Raw genomic sequence first — 18,968 nt, forward strand, 5'->3', positions numbered from 1 at the left:
CCATTCATAGAACAAGAGAAAAAAAAATTCACTCCATCTGTTTGAAGGAGCAACCTGAGCTTGGAATGCATTAGTTATAGCTGGACAAGACTTGCTCTGCCAAAACCTGCCTCCAAAGCCAGTGATCAGAAGTCATTTTTTGCAACATGCCAAAGAAAATATGCACTAAAAAGTATCAGAGGCTTTGAGGATTGTATTTTACCATACCTAAAAGGAAAGGAAGGGAATAACTTCATTCTAGCACCATAGGATTCATTTGGTGCTGAAAATGTATGCATATCAAGGTCAAAATATGGTACAGAGCTCAAAGAAATTTGAAGGCATATGTTTTTAAAAGCAATTGTATTTTAGAAAGATGGGTTTTTTAAGGGGTGAAATGGTGGGAAGGGGAGGGGAGAAAAAGTATGGGAAACAAGATATAAGAAGTTCCCATTAAAGAGAGAAATGGGAAATGCACATTTCTTGTTTGAAAAATAGGTTAGGCTTAATTTTGTCCTTGTACTTACAGAAACTAATCAGAGAGATTTGACATTGCTGGGAACCTGCCAAGTGCAGCAGCTCATACATGCAGTGCCACTGTAAGTCTCTCACTGCAGCTACTCAACAGAGCAAAGTCACTTCAGATATCTACTTGCCTGAACTGATAGTGCAATCTCGTGGTCATTCATTCCCCACCACTTTCTCCCTGCCAAAGTAAGAGTGCAGCAGAAGTGAAACACAGAAGCTAAATAGGTTACATCATGTCAAGTCCTATCAAAAGTTATCTGTAAGTGGAGAGATGGGACAGTTTTTGTCACTCCCAAAAGCATTCTAGCTCAGATAGTTCTTTAAAAGGTGTTCTTAACTTTAAGTACATGAATCATGCTCTTAGACTATTTAATACAGGATACACAGCTTTTTTAAAAGATCTGCAGCCAGTGGCTGGATTTTACATGGTAAGGCTTGCAGTCTGTCTACACTGCAACTGAAAGTCTGTTTTCAACATGCGTAGATGTTCCTAACCTACATAGCATGAGTAGCACTAGCAGAAATAAAGTTTCAGGCAAGATTCAAGTCCTTATTATATAATCACCCCCCAGGAATTACAGTCATGGAATGTAGTTGCTCCACAGCATTCAAGTCTGTGGTTTCGTGTTTTCATTGCTATTATACATGCTATTTAAATTAAACTAGACCAAGACACACCTCTATGGGTTTCAATAACAATAATTTTGGTGGCAGACATACATACTTGATCCATCACTCTTGTGTATGGTCTTCAACCTTTGTACTTAAAAAAAAAAAAAATTGCTTTTGTCTCACTGAGCATCTGAAGGATTTAAAGACATGTATACACTGCATGAAGAAAGACAGGGCAGACAGCTTACACCTATGTAAGCTATGAGTAGTACAGGTGCCACTGGTAAACCTATAGTATAGGTGGGCATATTGCCACAGGTTGAAGTCCAAATCACATAATTATATAGCATCTTCATCTAAGTGCTTTATTGAAAGCTTACATTGGCCTTACATTACAGATCACAATCAGCACATGCTTCTCCATTACTATATAGTGCAAATACGGGAAGTGGGTGTTTATGGAAAGGTTAGCCTATGAACAATGACCCCTGGACTAGGCAATGCCACACAATATCATCCATACGACTGAACAGACGAAAAGTAAATTGACTGTTAACGGGTGCCTGCTCTTCTCTTCCTCTGTCTCTCTGTGACTGAGAACATGGGATGAGAAGTGGCGGTTTACTGCTTGCAAGTTATTCCTGAGTGTATCCCATCATCACTTGAATCACTAGGGTGTTGCAACTGGAAACCCCAGTGTTTAGGGTTCATTAATGTCTAATGGCTAACACTGTTGAAACACCAAGACACCAACCATCTTTAATTCCTACAGTTTGGAGTTGGGACCTCTCTCTAATAAAAAGCCTGTGGGAGCTACTGAATGGCCCAGCAGGTGTCAGGGATGCTCAGCATTTTGTGAGATCAGATATTCGGATGCAAAGATTCTTGGTAGAAATGTGTTTCCTCATTTAGAGCTATGGTACTGTTCATGATGACATCATTCCAGCAGTGACAAATATAGCTGAGTCTGCTCTTTCCTACGCCATATAAATCCCTTGACCTCAATCAGATCACTGCTGATTTACACTTGTGTAAATGAAGTCAGAATCAAACCCATGGCATTCACAAATGTAGACCAGAGTAAGCATTACTCACAGACAAGAGACAACCCTTCAGAGGAAGGAAAAAGAGATCATTTTCATGCAAATATCCTTAATAATAAGGAACAAGAGATAGAAATAAGAGTATGAATGAAATGCAATCAAGAACTGCTCCGAGATCAGATTTGCTTCTAACTTTATGATGCTGCATCAGCTCCTCTTAAAGTAGCTTAAGCCCAAAATTTGACCTACCTGAAACTTGTTATATATAATTTTTTATCAGGGATCTGTGAGCTAACTCAATCCCTAGGCTTGGCTTTGAAGGTAGCTGAAGGTGCTCAGCTACTTGCAGGATCTGAAAAGATTTTATTGCTGTGTTCTATGAAAATGGAAGCTTTTTTTTCCTGAGATCCAGGTTTGCCCTCGAATCATTACACATTATCTATTTATTTATGCATAAACAGTGGCATTATGGTTTGGAGAACAGGGGCCCTTTGATGGGAGGTAAGCTTGACTAGCCTATGGGAGTTTACTGCTATGCATATAAATGAGGCCATACATACAAATATGCAGAACAGACAAGTGAAAATATATAGCATCTCTTTAAAATGAAATACTTTGATTGCTCCAATCACAAGAAGTTGTAAAACTACCCTGAAGAATTAACAGCCTCAGTACATGCTAACTACATCCATCATAAATTCGTCTTTAGTTTCTGTTATCATATCACTGTCTCTTGGGACCCCCAGTCCTGTCATCATTTGCCCTTTATAATTTATTCAGCTTGTACTTTCCTGAATCCTTTCTACTTATCATTCATCTTTACAGTTGTACATAAAATTAGATTGATCCTCCTATGGCAGACATGTCAGAGAGAAAAGTTGTCATTGAATAACACATAAAGCAAATGAAGGTCCAGCAAAATCCTGTGTTGAATAACTTGGAAATCGTCCTTTGAGAGCCAAAAGGTGTCAAATTAGAAAGACAAGACAATGTTACTTTTATAATTTATTTTTTGCACACCATTTTTCAGTTACCACCAAATCTCAAACACAACTGAGAAGCCTTGTTCCCATTTTGCATATCAAGCTAAGCTTGGTTAGCCACCACAAATATGATGAATACACCAGTCTCAAGCTGAGATAACAGCATGCATCCAACACACTGGTTCTGTCAGAATGCTTGCACTGTATCCTTTTCCTCCAAAGCTCTTTGGACTGGGTGGGGGAGAGAGAGTTTACTTTGTATTCTAGAGGCTGCTGTATAGGGATACAGAAGCCAATCTTTAACTAGTGAAATGGAACTTTAATGTTTACCAAGCAGATAGGACCCAGGTGTTTCATCTCATCTGGTGAACAGAACAGCTCTGTCAAACTACGGGGGTTTTTAGCAAATGGAAAGTGTATATGGTTTCCTTTCCCTCTCTTGTCCCATCCTTTCCCCAAAGCAAGATTCAAAAGTCCTTTTACTGGCTGGTCAATCAGAAGGAGGAAACAAGGGGTAAAAAAAAAATAATAACCCTTTTTAACCATGACATTGACACTCAAAGATTTTTACGCACTGAAGAATTTCTACAGGACTGTTTTTTTCAAGTCTCTTACCTCAAATCTGTTTTTATTCCTTTTCATCTTCATTTTTAACTTCAGAAAACAGACATGTTTCTCCCAAGGGAACAATTAAATGTGTTTTATTTCAAAATCTAAAGGGCATGGTGAGCAGGCTGTGTGTTCAGCAGGCTACTTTAATCAATGGAACCCATCCAGCCTGCCACTGCTGACCAAATTGCAATTTACATTGGTAAAGAAATTTTTTTAAATGGGAAGGTGTGGGAATATAATACCATTTTTGGCATAACACACTGTGCTGCGCGATATGTGGTTTAATGGTTTTCTAACAAGCTTTTGGAAAAAGCTTTGAAACATTAAAAAAAGATAATAAGACCGTACAATTACAGCAAGGTCTGCTTGAACAGTGAAATCCATGCTATATGGGCAGGACTTCTGAAGTCCACATGACACTTATGTCTCATTTAAGCCTTATTACAAGGATTCAAAAGGGGCTAGACTTTGCAAGACACCCTCTCCTCCCCTCCCCCTGCCATGCTCAGGTGTCTTTCCTCACATATACATAAGAATTTGAGCTGGATAAGACCAAAAACATTGAAAAACTTTTCAATTTTTTTTTTTAAACTAAGCACAACTTTAATTTCATTAGAGAGGGTATTTTTGTTTGTTTAAAACTGGGTTTAATAGGATTTTTATGAGCTCACCTGTCTTCTAATGTTAAAGATGCATATTTTTGTATATGATGAATAAAGCAGAATGCATTTTTTCTAGATGGCAGAAGAGACAAAGGATACCAGAACAGTTAGGAAGAAAACTATGTTAATTATGTTATGGACTGAGAAATTTAGCATACCAGTAGTACCACTTTGTGTTTCAAGAGGAATAGATACAGTAAGAAAACCCAGTCTATGTCCCAGCCTGAATAAGCCCTGCAGATTGCTGAGGCTAACAGTTTCTTAGCTACTTAATTTCATAGTTACTCTTTGCAAGTTTTACAGGGAGGTTTTAACATTATGCAAAGAGGCAGTGTCTCCAACCAAGTATACACGGACTATTCAGTCCCATTGCTTGAGAGAGCCACAAAGAACTAGAGGAAAAAAATGCCACTGTGCTTATCATACATGAGCTCAGTTTATTTGTGCTATAAATAAAAGTAGATCTTCATAGCATAATTACATTTCTCAGCATTATCCTCTGCCATTCGCTTCAGAAAGAAAAAAGAAAGGGGAGAAAAAGTTGGCTTCACTATAATTTGTAATCAAAATGACTACACTTAAAACATAATTTTATTTCTCTGATTTCATTTCCTGTGGAGCTTTGTGGGGCAAATAGATAATAGTATACCAAATCTGCAGGCAGATAATTCTCACATCCTTTGCACTGTCATTGTGTAGATCACTTTCCCCACCTCCCCGTGCTTTCCCCAAGACCATGGGCTGTGTTTTTGATATTTCATTTTATCATTGAGAGATATATCAAAATCAGAAATCCCAAGGCTGAATCAACTTTTACTTTCTCTACTTTCTCCTGCTCTCCCAAATTACTCTTGCTTGCCTAATTTGCTTTTTATAATGTCAGGGGGAAAAAAAAAAAAAAAAAAAGTGGTTTCCCACTATGAAGGATTAACACAGATTACGGTGAACAGTGTTAATTATAGGTGGGGAAAGAGAATAGCGCATCTTTCCAATCTGTTCTTGATTTCCCCCATGTCTGTCTGTCTGGTAATAATCCTCCTTTAATCTGGCAGTCCCCTTGGTGAAATCAGCACCACGGACAGCAATATTGATTGCTGCTCAGAAACCATCACAGCTGCTCAACCAAATTACCTTTGATATGTGACCTTTAGTGTAATTACCGCAACATCAAAGCATTTCTATAAATTATTAAAGAACTAATATACTTCATCATCCAGCTACTCTATTATATGTAAAATAAACAATCACAAGTAAATGCTAGAATTTGAATTGTCTGACACTCGCAAAGTGCTCTTTACACATACATACACTCCCTGCTACGTTTTAGGCAAGACAATTTCAAACTGTCCAAAACAGCCTAATTCATTTAGATAAAGAGGATTCAACTAATAATTTAATGTTTTACATTCCATTCTAGTTGCTTCAAAATATCTATCATGATTCCTTCCCGCCCAAAAACAAAGTGCCATAAAGACTTTATTAATCAACACATACCTGCTTGGAAGTCTTTTGATTATTCCACAAGATGACTTTATGTCCCACATATAACATAGAAATATGTGGAACATATTTCTGTCATCTTACAAAGCACATTCAGAAAGTAATTACTGTAAAATATGTGCATGTAGCCACCAAAACCAAAGCGATACATAGCTAAAAGACAAGATGTCTGAATCTGGACACAAACTCCTCATGCCTCACCATTTCCATACATTAGCATTCATGTGCATATTATTAAAAAATTACTCAGTTCTATGTTTTATAATACAAAGAACACAAACAGCAATATTGCAAGAGCAGGCAAATACAGAGTTTACTGGGGGATGGGAAAGAAGTGTCTTGATTGAATGGCCCACGGTAGTACTATTTTCTTTTTTCCCATTCCAGGCTTGTTAATTATTTTTGATATCTCCTCAGTAGTGATGTTTGTGTCACAGACAGTAGAGGGTCAAGAGAAGGTGTTATATATGTGTCATTTGTGAACTCATGTGAATGAGGACTTAGACCCCTGACCTTACAAGTGCTTTTTATTTTATGGTGATGAACTATGCTTGATATTGTTGGTGCATGTTATCAAGAACAGTCAGGTAAGTCATAAATAATTCTCTGCTACTCACATAAGAACCATAAAACAGTATCCAGGCATGATAGTTTATCAAGAGACAAGGCTGATTTCCTTAAATAAACTACAGTGACATCATTCAGAAGATGAGTTCAGAAACTTGGCAGAAAGCTGTATGCAGAGGGTTTGCTGGTGGAAAGTAAACCTTTATCCTGAGACAAACAGAACTGGAAATGAAAGGGATGGGAGAACTCTCAAAAACCTGGTTGCTATTTTAGACAGAGGATTCACTGTTCCCAATTCAATCAGATCCTGATGTGTCACCTCAAAGTGTAAAACAAAACAAAAAAGCCCTCTGAAGTCAGCATGGTCAGTATGGGCTATGTGCTAGAAATAACATAAGCCAAGAAAGAAATGTTTTGCCTGTAGCCTAAAATCAGTCAGTATAACCTCTGAAGGAAGTCTGGATCCTAATGCAAAAGCTGGTTGAATTTTGCCACTGTCCAAGACAAGAGTTTTGATTTTAGGATTTTTGTGATTTGCAATCTCTAAAATTCAGACTGAGATTCAGAACTGTGGGCATATGAAGAAGTAATTAAGAAAAAGAAATCCTAAATCATCACTTGCCCTCCCTCCCCAACTCTGAGCTCTCAGTCTCACTGACCCACTGTCTTCTTGAAGATACTCCCATCATACAACTTCAGGATGAGATTTTAATCTCATAGAGAAGCTATGAGCTCCATATGCAAGTGAGTGGTCTGGCTCCTAATGAGGAGAGCAAACAGTGTCAGTGAAAACAATAGGAATTCCAGTTAGTATCTTTTAAATACACAACACTCTATTCATCACAAGCATATCTCTAGTTTTGATAAATACATATTTGATTTCAAGCATATTTCAGAAAATTTCAGGTAAAATGTTACCTGAAACATCCCTATTCAAAATTTTTTCATTTTTTTGTACATCCAGTTCTAACATTCAGAGGAGAGAGAAGTAAAAAGAAAACATCACCTGTTAGGGGGGGGAAAAAATGGAAAAAAAAGAAAAACCTAAACCCCAACAAGACTCAAGTTACTTTCTATCTGTGGCTAACGAGTTTCTAGAAAAAAATAATTCAGAGGGAGTTGTCAGTTGACAGAAATGTATTTTTAGGGAATGAAGTATGTATATATTTACATAAGGTATGGACTTTAAAGCAGAGATAGATGTAGATGAGCAAGTGCGTGGGCATCTCCATACTGGCAAGGTGGCATAGAGATAGGTAAATAGACCCAGGATGATGGAAACAAGCAGAGCAGAATCAACACTTTCTTCAGCAACATAGAGCAACTGATGTGTCTTAGGTTTTGTGGAAAGGTAGGTTATGGGTACACAGGACTCGGTCATTCAACACCAAGTAATGAAGGCAGACCTTTACATCAATTTCCTTTCGGTTTAGATGCAACCTGGAACCCTCAGGATCCCACTCTTAATTACTTGATCACTGACTTTTGTGTTGTGAAACCAGCCCTATTCTAGCCACAGGAGTACTGCACTCGGCTGTTTCCAGTCCATGTACCCTGGCTGAATCTAAATAGTCTCTCTCTCTCCCTCTTCCTGGTTACTGCTAAACTGGAAACCCATCCCAGCAGGGGATCCCCACATAATGCTGATTCTATTTTTAGTTCTGCTTGTGTTGTCTGAACCTTAGATCTTGCTCATGTGAATAATTTTCCTCATTATCTTGTGTTCGTCTCTCCTCTCTCTTTTCTCCTTGTCTCACCGCCTTTCCAATCTGCTACAGCTGCTTGAATACTAAAGTAACTGAGTCAAACCACTTTGTCATCAGGAATATGTTTTCGTTCTGTGATAACTCAGTAATGTGATCTGTTTCTTGATTTCTTGCTGCCACACCTTGCTTCAAAGAAGAAAAATAGTAAGAGGTAGCACCTGATGAGCACTTCTAATATTTCACTGTAGTGGTCAGAATACTAAAGCCTTTCCTCAGATGAGTAAGGCTGGTAGAATCCAGTCCCATAACCAGTTAATTACTGTTTTCCTGACTCCTGATAAGAGCAAAAAGCTTTTCATTTTGTGCATGGAACGTGGGTTGGTTGGTGGTATCTTGATTTTATTAGCATAATGCAAATAGTGAATCATTCAAGCAACCAGAGATGTTATGCTTCCAAACCCAAGACAGGAACTCCATATGTAACCCGTTTTAAATTTAAAGAGAAAAAAGTTATCAGTCTGGACTCACCCCTGGCAGTGTCTTCTGTTCATGCAGTGCACTCTGGGCCTTTAGAGCAGACTCCCTTTCGCAGTATGTTAGGAAGGCACAGCCTGTAAACAAAAGGCAAAACCTCAGTAAGAGCAATGCTTCAGAGGGGATCTGTTTAAAATTGAAACATAGAGCATACCACTTTCTCATCATCATCCCATTCCCAGTAAATCAATCATAAAAACCTCTCCTTAGTAGGCCAGTAGTAAAGAGTCAAGTAATGAAGCTATCATCACTTCCTCTGAGCCCTGATGAAAAGTGAGCAACGATGTGGCTATGAGTGTTTAGATCTGTTGCAATATAAGCTTAAGTGTCAGATACAGAGGGTTGTACAGGATTAGGGATCTCAAAGAACCCACATGGTGGCAAGGTGAGGCATGAGATCCCACTCCTGCTCCAGCAGCAGCACTGGGAACAAGTCCCGTACTGCCATATCACACTGAAGGTCTCATGCCCTTCTTTTGTACCAAGTACTTCAAGTAAAGGGCACACAAGGACTTGGGACTTCCTACTGCAGAGGACTACACCTATTGCTTAGCCTGACTTGCATCCACAAGTAGTCTCCCTGTTTGCATCACACCAGAAAGCCACCACCCTGCATTTCCTGCTGCAAGGGCTCATTGGCTTCCAGCCATGCATACAAAAACAATCACAGCAAAGCCCAAACAATCAACCCAAAACATCCGTGTTGCTTTACCAATCATTAGAACTTCAGAGATGCTCCAGTGGATTATGTCTTTGATTCTTCCAAAAAGTTGTCTTATCAACTACAAAGGCTAAAGCCCTGTCATGGTAGGGCAGAGCAAAAACCCTGCTCTGACTTCTCTCCCCACCTCCATGCTCGCCTTCTCATAAAACTGGTCAATGTTGCAATGTCTTAAACCAGTTGTGTGTGTGTCTGATGTGATCAGATTATTCCTTTTTACTGCAGTATACTGAAAACCTGCCAGTTCCTGCAGCAAAAGGAGTGCTTGTTATGCAGAGGACATTTTCTCTGAAGTTACTACAGAATGTCTGCAACCTCACCAGCTCCTTGAAATAGAGGTATCACATCTTTCAAGGTTCAGGCGGCATGTCCATCAAACTGTGGGCATCTTCCAAGAGCAGCACAAGTACAGAGAGACTGCCAAAGAAACAAATGTGTCGCATAACCTCATCTTGACACACCCACCTTCTCACCATGCATATAAAAAAGTATGCAACAGGTGAGTAAACAGTAGACTATGAACTTTTTTTCAGCTCTGATCACCACTGTGATCTTCTTGTCCATACAATGTTCTGTTTTATCCAAGCTGGTTCCTTATACAGTATTACTGAAGAAATATTCTTCTTTACAAGGTTTTTAATATATTAGTACACACAAGAGATTAGGGAGATTTTTTTTTGTATAAACATATACATATATTTTCTTAAAGATTGTCTTGTGGAAATTACACTACTCCTTTCACAATGAAGCTACAAGCTGGATGAGTGTTCCAATTTGGCATGTGAAAAAACCTTAATTTTTGCCATATTTCTTACCCTATATTGCTTTCTGAAGGTCTTGTTCCTTTCGGTTTATTCAAGCCAATCACATTTATTATGTCTCAATAATTGTGACTCAGAAGCAGAAGTTGACAATCAAGAAGACTAAGCAATAGCAAAATTTTGCACACTCTAATTGGAATTATTTGGATTCCTTCCCCTCTAACTTTAAATGGATGAGTTTTCAGTTAGTCTGCATATACCAGAGAAGAGGAAGAAACTGTGGCAGAGAGTTTACAGCTAGTAGAAGTAATGGATTGAAAAGGATCCTTAAAAGTCACCCATAGCTTGATAATCAAATGGGAAACTATGCTTAAATTTAATTTCAGTGCTAAATCACAGGCTGAGAGCTCTCTGTTGACTAGACACAATAAGAAAGTGTCCCTTTAGTAGCAGACGTGGAGCAGCTGATATCGTCTAATTAGGCACATCATAGTGCACTGTTATAAACTATACAGTGTAAAGCTCCCATAATGATAGCTATATTTTTCTCCTCATTGTGATGGCCATGACAACAGTTCAGGGTAACATTGTCTTGCAAATCCTACCATATCATGACTGTAATTCAGACTGAGTAGACAGAAGACTACTCCTCTCTGAAGGAGCAAAGTTTCCTTCCAAGATCCACATAAAGTGTGTGTGTGGGCAAGTTCTCATCAGGGAGAAACCTCTGTTAAGTCCTCTCCAAACATGTTTGTGAAAGTGGTAGAAGTACCAAGCTCCCAGAAACAGTACTTAGTAGAATGCATCCAAACATCACTGATTTCCCAAACAACGTGTTAAGGACAGAAAGACTCTGAAATGGAAAAGAAGAAATCTAGTCTCTCATACAGTCAGACAAAGAAAAAACATGTTTTTCAGGGACAAAAAATGTTTTGTGGAGGTATTTCTTTTTTCCTTGCTCCTTAAAAATGTCATGCACATGAATTACACTCTATCCCACTCTTGTTGGGCAAAAAGTAATTTATTTAGGAAAAATAATACCTCATTTACTTTAAGTAAATCCTGATCGTGTAGAGACAGTAAGAAGTTCCAACCCAGTAACAGCTAGCTGGAATAAAGTAGAGCTTAATGTTCATAACAGGCCTCAAACCTGAACTTGAAAAGGGTAGTTCATGGGTTTTTTTTGTCTTCCCTTTACTTATCACAAGATTGCTCTATAAGGCACAAACCCAGCATCAGCCATCAGCTAGAGTAGTATTTTCCAAAAACATTAACACGTGACTTGTGATGAAACAATGCATAACTATTATTCCATCCTGCAAGAATTTCCATATTTCAGCTCCTTGTACATTAGGACAAAAGGCAATAAGATTTCTTGCCCCCCCCCCCCAACATCAAAATACTGGGTCTGTCTTTTGTATTGTGATGCTTAATGGAATTACAACTATAGCACCTCTTTCAGGTGTTACTTTTCCTAGGCTACCTCTTTCAATGTGCATGCATATGACCCCTCCAAATGACCCCTGGAGAACGTTGCTTAAAGAACAGAGCACTGAACACTCAGGTTAACACTACAGGATACATCACCCTAAACAACTGAGTCTTGAAATAATGTCATATGAAGCAGCTATATTGGGTTTTACAGAAAAAAGTCAAACTGGTGAAAAAAGTTATTTTTTCCTTTTGATTTCCCATGTGGAAAACAATTTCAGAACAATCAGTTTTCCCCACTGAAACTTTTGGTTGTGTACAGAACTACTTATTTCATTGAAAAAAAACCCATTTTGATAGTAAACTCTTAAGTGGCTCAACAGTTCACTTGCCATCAGCTGTTTGGGCTGGATGTGAATCTGACTTCTGGGTGAAAGGCTTCATATTCCATTACAAATCATTTGCACCATCCAACCCCCTGGAATGGCCTATGTTCAACAGTATAATGAATATTTCTGAACACATCTCTTAAGGAAAGATAAAGTGAAGTCTATGCATTATTTCTGTCATCTACTTGTATGGGTGATAATGACTAAGTACAGTGCTTGAGAATTATATCTGAATTTGAACAAAAAATTCTAATTGACTAATTATTGATAATGAAGGACTTGCTTCTAGCTGTTCCTAATTTCAATTCCATTTCTCTCAAGCATGCCAATTTTTCCAGACATATGTCAATCAGCTAAAAGATGCTTTGTTTGGATTGTGTCTTTCCAGCTGTTCATTTCCTACCAGTGGACAGTTCTTTGGGCTAGTGCATAAACATCTGGAAACTCCCAGCTGGCAATTAACTCTCAACCTATTGAACTGCAATCTCTTGGAAACATGAGATGTATCAAGTGGTCTCCTGGGAAACAAGGTTGTTAAAGAGAAGGGGGAAACAAAAACAAGAGCTTGAGATGGAAAAAAAATAATATAAAAGCTCTATTTTAATTTTACCTCCAGAGAATTCAATAATGTAAATAATGATTGCATGGAATACAGATGGATAATGATCGCACTTATTGCAACTTCAACCCCACAGTAAGTCTCCTGAAGATTTTGCACAAACCTGGGAGGCAAAACAGTCAGGGGACATGTTCTGAGCTGAACAGAATAATTCTGGAAACCAAGAATTATTTCACCCCACCAGTACTCAGTTCATCCTGGGACAAATGAAAACAGTCTTTTCACTTGACATCTCAGTGCTTATCACTTCAGTGAATCTGTTGAGTCTCAGCCACTTTAAACCAGATAAGTAGTTCTGATCAGCTAAAAAGCACTGGTCACCTAACTCAAATTTAGCTATTTAAAATCAGTTCTCATAGGGTCTACCACCAATGACAAGACATTAATTTGACCTAACATACAGGAGAGGAATAAACCTCTGGAGAGGCCTATCCTCTATATTGGGTGTAAGAACCATGCACAACCATCTCAGGTGCAGGCTTTTAGCTTCAAGGTTGCACATTCACAGCATCAGATTCCACCTGCCACCTCTAACCTCCCAGTTACCTCAACTATATGCATTATCTGTACCTTAATTCATCCTTGTTATATATGGTGTGAGATGAAGATGATGCATACTGTAATTAAGGGCTTTTTTGCCCTTTCTTGTTTTATTCTGGCAGATAGCCATGGGTATCTTGGCACAGTTTCTCCTCTTTGCCCATTGTTTAGATCAAAGAACAAGCGCTTAGTGACTTATGACCCTTTCTTTGTATGATGTGTTTTGGTGACATGATTTTATTGGAACTACATAACCTCACACAAAGCATGCTTTTAGCTTTTCCATACATCTAGATCCAGAGGCATTGTCTAAGAGCTAGACCACAACCATGCTCATTTCCAGGTATTTGCTGTCTGTCCAAATAAGGCATTAAAGGTCCAGTCTAAATCTAATGAAAAAATACTTATACACTTCAACAGGCTTTGGGAAAGGGGCCCTTAATCTTTCTGGGCCTATGTTTATTCTTCGGCATTATGATGGAAAATTAAAAAATTTGTTAGGTGCTTTAAGACTCCTGGATGAAAGCCAAGAACTAAAGCAGATTCTGTGCTCAGGGGTGTAAATCCAGTCAAGGGGAGACTTTGCATGTAACTCAGCAGAACTATGCAATTACACCAACATAAAATTAGGTTCATGATTTGACCCATAATCTATTGCCTCTCTCGGAAGAATCCTTGCCTCAGACACTGACCTCAGCTAAATTGGTGATAATCCAGAACAGTTAGGATAACCCTAGATTTTGAGAAGGCTGGCTCAAGTGGTCTAAGCCAGTTTTTGATTCACAAGCATTTGTGATTGTACTGTATGCACTCAACCAGTTATCACAGCTCAGTTGACAGGTGATAACTTCTGAAACTACAGCCCTTCTGATACCTGTAAGTGTAAGTAAAATCAGAATCGTTGCCCAAGAAAAGATAAAACTATCACAAGGCTGTCACATTTTTTGTTGGTTTTTCTTCGAGTCAATTAGCTTCATGCTTTTAGTTACAATAATATTCATTGACTTCCTATGTTGTTTTATGTTAGACTCCTGTATAGCACATGAACTGGTGAACAAGATACCCTTCTGTTAACAGTTATGCAAGAAAGAACAAAGAAATCAATTCATAGTGTCTACTACTGTAAAACCTTTTCCCCTACCACCTTTAATGTACCTAACTTCCCAAAACCCCAAGGCAGAGAAGCCAAGGGTTTTACTCCAGCAGCACACTATGGAGTTCAAGAAATCAAACTGCAATTCAAGCACAACTATCCAAGACTTTCATGCTGCATACAAAAAATGGAGGAGAGTAACAATATTGCATACCTCAGACCACATGCTAGTGGTCATGCTCCTATTTAAAAATACCTACAGTCTTGTAAAGGAGCTGCTTTGAGAGCAAAAAAAACTTGCATCTCTGGGAAACAGAAACTTAACTGGTCACAGGTCTGAGCATCTCAGTTAGCAATGCTTCACTCTCTCTGTGCCCTAATTACCTTTAAAACATTTAGACCAACGTGTACAAGTTATCTGTGGTGGACAAGAGATCTGTCCCCCATCTTCCAAGCTCTAGGTTTTTGTTTAAGAGAGCCCTTCCTCTGAAAAAACAGTTCCTTGCTTCAAGATTCAGGGATCAGTTACACAGAGAAATATTGTAACACTTAAGAAAACTCTTGCCTTAAAATCAACATCTCAGATTACATCTCCCAGTTAGGATTTCAAAGTGAAAAAGAAATCTTTTTTTTTGCTTTAACTATCCTAGCTCTACATGTCTGGTTTTGAAACAATTCTCATTTGCTCTGTCTACAGTGGACTGCCCAAGGTTTAATCACTTGAGGGTTTCAGAGATTGAGCTGAATTTTCTTGAAGGGGACACAATCAATAAAGACTTTTGGAACTGGAAATGTTTTATCCAATTTCTTCATCTGTTTCTCCCTCAGTGATTAACTACCTTCTGATGAAAGTTAACATCTTTGCTGGTAAAGAACATTCACTTGGCTAGAACTTTCTTTTTCTCCATCTCCCCTGCTGCACAACTACTGAACACTAACTGTTTAGAGAAAAAGATAGGAATAAAAATCTTCCCAGACATCAGCTTCCCTGTCAATTATATTGCAAGGCAGATTAACATCCGAAATGCCCTGCTGTGTGGAATGCTAATTTTCTTTTTCCTCTTATGTTATTTTCCATTAACTATTATGATGCTGTCATTTTCCTACTATAGATAACTTGATATGGGTCTGTATGCAAAGGCATACATAAGGCACACTCATATACACCCATGAACCAATATTCAAAACAAATTAAGAGTCCAAATCTGGAAATGCAGAAGTTAATCATATTTACAGAATATTAGCTCACTTAAAATGCATTTATGATATTTCAAAATGAGACATGGATATGCACAATCCAAATCAGAGTCCTTCCTCAGACTAAGCAGTACTTAATTACATTTAGCAGTGTCCAGGCAGACAGCAGAGAGACTTGAGTAACTGTTGGTGTATGTAAGCATTTCAACAAATCACAGACAATAGTTTCATCTTGATTTTTGGTAACAAGTAGATTTTTAATGAAAACACCAGTTTTAAAAAGCCAAAATTTCTCATAGGAAGTTTCAATGAAATATTTCACCAAGAAGTGTTTCTCAGCCCCATGGTACAATTTCTGATCAAAGCCTACAGCAAGAGAAACTTATTCCAGGACAGTCAGTAGTCCAGATTCTAATCTGAATCAGGCAAGCAGGGTCTCGAGCCCAGGGCTTCTACACATCAGAGCAGAGTGCATGGTCACTGGCAGACCCCTGAGGGTCCATCTCTATTTCTTCTTAAGTAACTCCACAGCTACCTTGCCTCCATCACACTGCAGAACTGGAAAGCTTTTGATCTCTCAAACTTTTTTCCCCAGAATGAGAGAACAGTTTCTGGCTGCAATTCACACAAGGATAAGTTTCTCCTGGGGTCTAGAAAGTTCCTTGCAAGTTGCTTTGAACCATCCTTTGCTGACTGGTACACTCAAGATAAAGTACAGAATGAACCATTGATTTGACATAGCATATACCAGGTCCTGTTTTCCCATAACTGCCAACATTTTAGCTTTAAATTTCATCCTGAAACTTCTGAGATGATACTTTTGATCAGCTGAGCCCAAGTCAACCCAAGATTCACTGCTCAAGTTTCTGCAAGTCTAGCCATCCAGAACATTTTACTTCCCAGAACAGGTGTCTAATTTCCATACACACAGCAAACTGTCAATGAATAGACTCCCCATTAGAGAAATAAGAATGTAGATTACTGGTTAAGGTAGTTGTCTACCAGAGAGATTGCTGGTGTGCCTAATAGGGCCTGCAAATATTTGATGTTTTTAATTACAGTAGAAAACTTATTTTTAAACAGACCAGCCTCACCTCAGCTTCTCATTTGTTGCTTAATAACTGTGGAGAGATGCATGCCCTCAGGCCCTATCCATCAAACAATTAGGGCATGCTTTTGATTTTAAAGTATAAAAAGGTTGACTTTAAAGTGAAACTCATGACCAAGTGGTTTTCTAGACCAAGCAACAGTGTTCCCAGTATTTCAGAACTCAGTCACTGATAAGAAAGTCATGGCCAAACTCTAGGGATCACTCAAGTGAGGATGAGAATAAGTAGGTTCCAGCTTCTACTCAGTAAGGAAACATCAAGTTTAAGTTAAAATCCTGACCACTTCTAAGCTTGGCTCACTTCAACCTACCTATTACTTCAAAGAAAAATCCAACATATTTGTGTTATCCATTTTACACTGCAGCCTCAGAAAAAATTAATAATAATGAAAAAATTATCATGGAATTTTCAGGATTTCGTGTTTCCAGTCTGGTGATAAACAAAGGAAATATAGAAGGTGGGTTTTTTGCCTTGTGATTCACTGGTGAAAGTCAGGAATATAACTAGAAACAATCCTGCTGTTGAAACACTACAGCTTGCATTCAGACTGTTACAGGTTAAACCTCCTTAGAGTATGTGCATTAATTACACTCTGTACCTGCTGTTCTGTGTCCTGCCTTTGAGTTCTTTCTATTGTTAGCAGCATATGAATAACTCAGTGGATTTTCTAAAAGACTTAGCTGTTTCAGAAAGTTTTCCCCTTCTTCATTGAATTTTGATTTTTGGATCCATTTCTTTTGGGGAGACTTCAAGAATTCTCAAATAGTCTCCAGAGGTTATGCTACTGTTAAACAACATTCACTTTGAATGCCTTGAATCTTAGTAAAATAAACCTAAAGCAAAACAACCTCTAAACAAATTAGACTTTTCTGCCACATACAACTTTTTCCAAGCCTTGCCTTCCTGCATCCACATAGGGTTGTTTTGGGTTTTTTTTACTGCTCATTATCTTTCACCAGGGTGAGGAACAGATATTTCTTGGAAAATATCTACTCTGTGTGCAGGAAGTGTGTTTGTACTTAAAAACATAAGAAAAGTTTGTATTTTCACCCTTAAAAAAAAGCCAGGGCCATGCAGCAAACATCTTGTTGTTAGCACCATCGAATTATTTGTTATTTATGCTTCTGTCTCAGGAACATGCAAGTAGCTTGTTCTAAACACAAACTTGTATGCGCTCCAAACAGCCTCATATTCTTTCTTCCCTGAGACAGAGCACATGTGTCAACATAGACTTCTGACATTTCCAGCTCAAGTTTGAAAGCAAAAGGCACTGAAACAACTGCAGGAAAGAGCTATTATTAGACAACTTTTAGCTCATTCAGAAGCAGGCTATTGTAATTATCTCTCTAGAGTTATTGTTCTTACCAAGTTTGCCAGCTCAGGTTTTTCCAATTCAGGAAGTTCAGATTCAGAGCGGAGCCTTTAAGACACCTCTCAAAATCAACCTCAATACCTTTCTGTTACTTATGATCAAGTTTTTCTCCTCACCTTGTATGCAAGAACTGTAAATGGGACAACATTAGAATCTCTTTGCTAAGTTCCACAGGGTTTTGTTAAGTTTAAATTCAAGTAAGTGTATCTGAAGACACCTTAGGCCTTTTGTATTACAAATCAAATCCAAACCCAATACAAAGAATGTATTTCCTGATTCCAGCTGATATAGAAACGAAAATCTTCTTTAAGCAGCAGCTGCTTCTACAAGATGATCATCCTGAGACTGGAAGTCTCCAGAAACTTGTAAGAGTCACAATATGAGCCAGAGAAAACTCTACAATACCAGCTGGCTTCATGAGATTTCTGGAGACAAATTTCAGCTGTCAGAACAATTAAAATCCAGGCTCCCACAACCAGATGCTGTTTTCCATATGTTTTGACTTTGAATAGTTTCTTCTACCCTCTAAGTGATGTTAAGAGCAAACAAGTATTGTCTCTTATCTCCTATTTCTTTCTCAGTTTGACTTGTTCATTAACTATAGGCAGTGGAATAGCATGAAGTAGGATCAAGTTCTTCTGCAAGCAGCCAGAAATGAAGTAATCTTCTTAATCAACAGACCTCTATCTACTTAGGGCTGAGAACCACAAGACACATCATACTCTGTGTGTGTGCATGAGAGAGAAAGCAAGGTGAAATGAGGTGCTCTGGGAGTATGGCAGGAGAAAGATGGCAAAGGCTTCTCAAAGGTCCTATCTGTTACAGCACAAAGGAAGAGAGGTAGGTCCCAAGAACAAGAGCCTCCACTGCTTCTCTGGCAAAAAGCTCTATGTTGAGCCATTGTTGCATTCTACAAGCTTGCTTTAAGAGTCTGGCTCAAGTATAAATTATTTAGGAACAAGACAAGGCATGCAAAGGCTGGAAGAAGATTTAACCGTCTGTCCAAAGCT

General features: G+C 38.4%; 1 protein-coding gene across 12 annotated transcripts in view; it reads right to left on the reverse strand.

Annotated features, from left to right (window-relative positions):
- The window catches only part of CELF4 (CUGBP Elav-like family member 4), an 876,733-nt gene that overhangs the window by 783,243 nt on the left and 74,522 nt on the right, over positions 1 to 18,968 (reverse strand). For all 12 annotated transcript variants that reach the window (XR_015706128.1, XR_015706124.1, XR_015706127.1 and 9 more), the window contains exon 2: positions 8,721 to 8,803. Coding sequence is in view for 4 of the 12 variants with exons in the window: in XM_087763663.1 (XP_087619789.1) it covers positions 8,721 to 8,803 (83 nt within the window). In the remaining 8 variants the exon portion in view is untranslated. The remainder of the gene's footprint in view (positions 1 to 8,720; positions 8,804 to 18,968) is intronic.

Source organism: Nipponia nippon, unplaced genomic scaffold (genome assembly GCF_047370975.1).
Source record: "Nipponia nippon isolate SJK-2023a ecotype South Korea unplaced genomic scaffold, ASM4737097v1 scaffold_29, whole genome shotgun sequence".
NCBI classification, from domain to species: Eukaryota; Metazoa; Chordata; class Aves; order Pelecaniformes; family Threskiornithidae; genus Nipponia; species Nipponia nippon.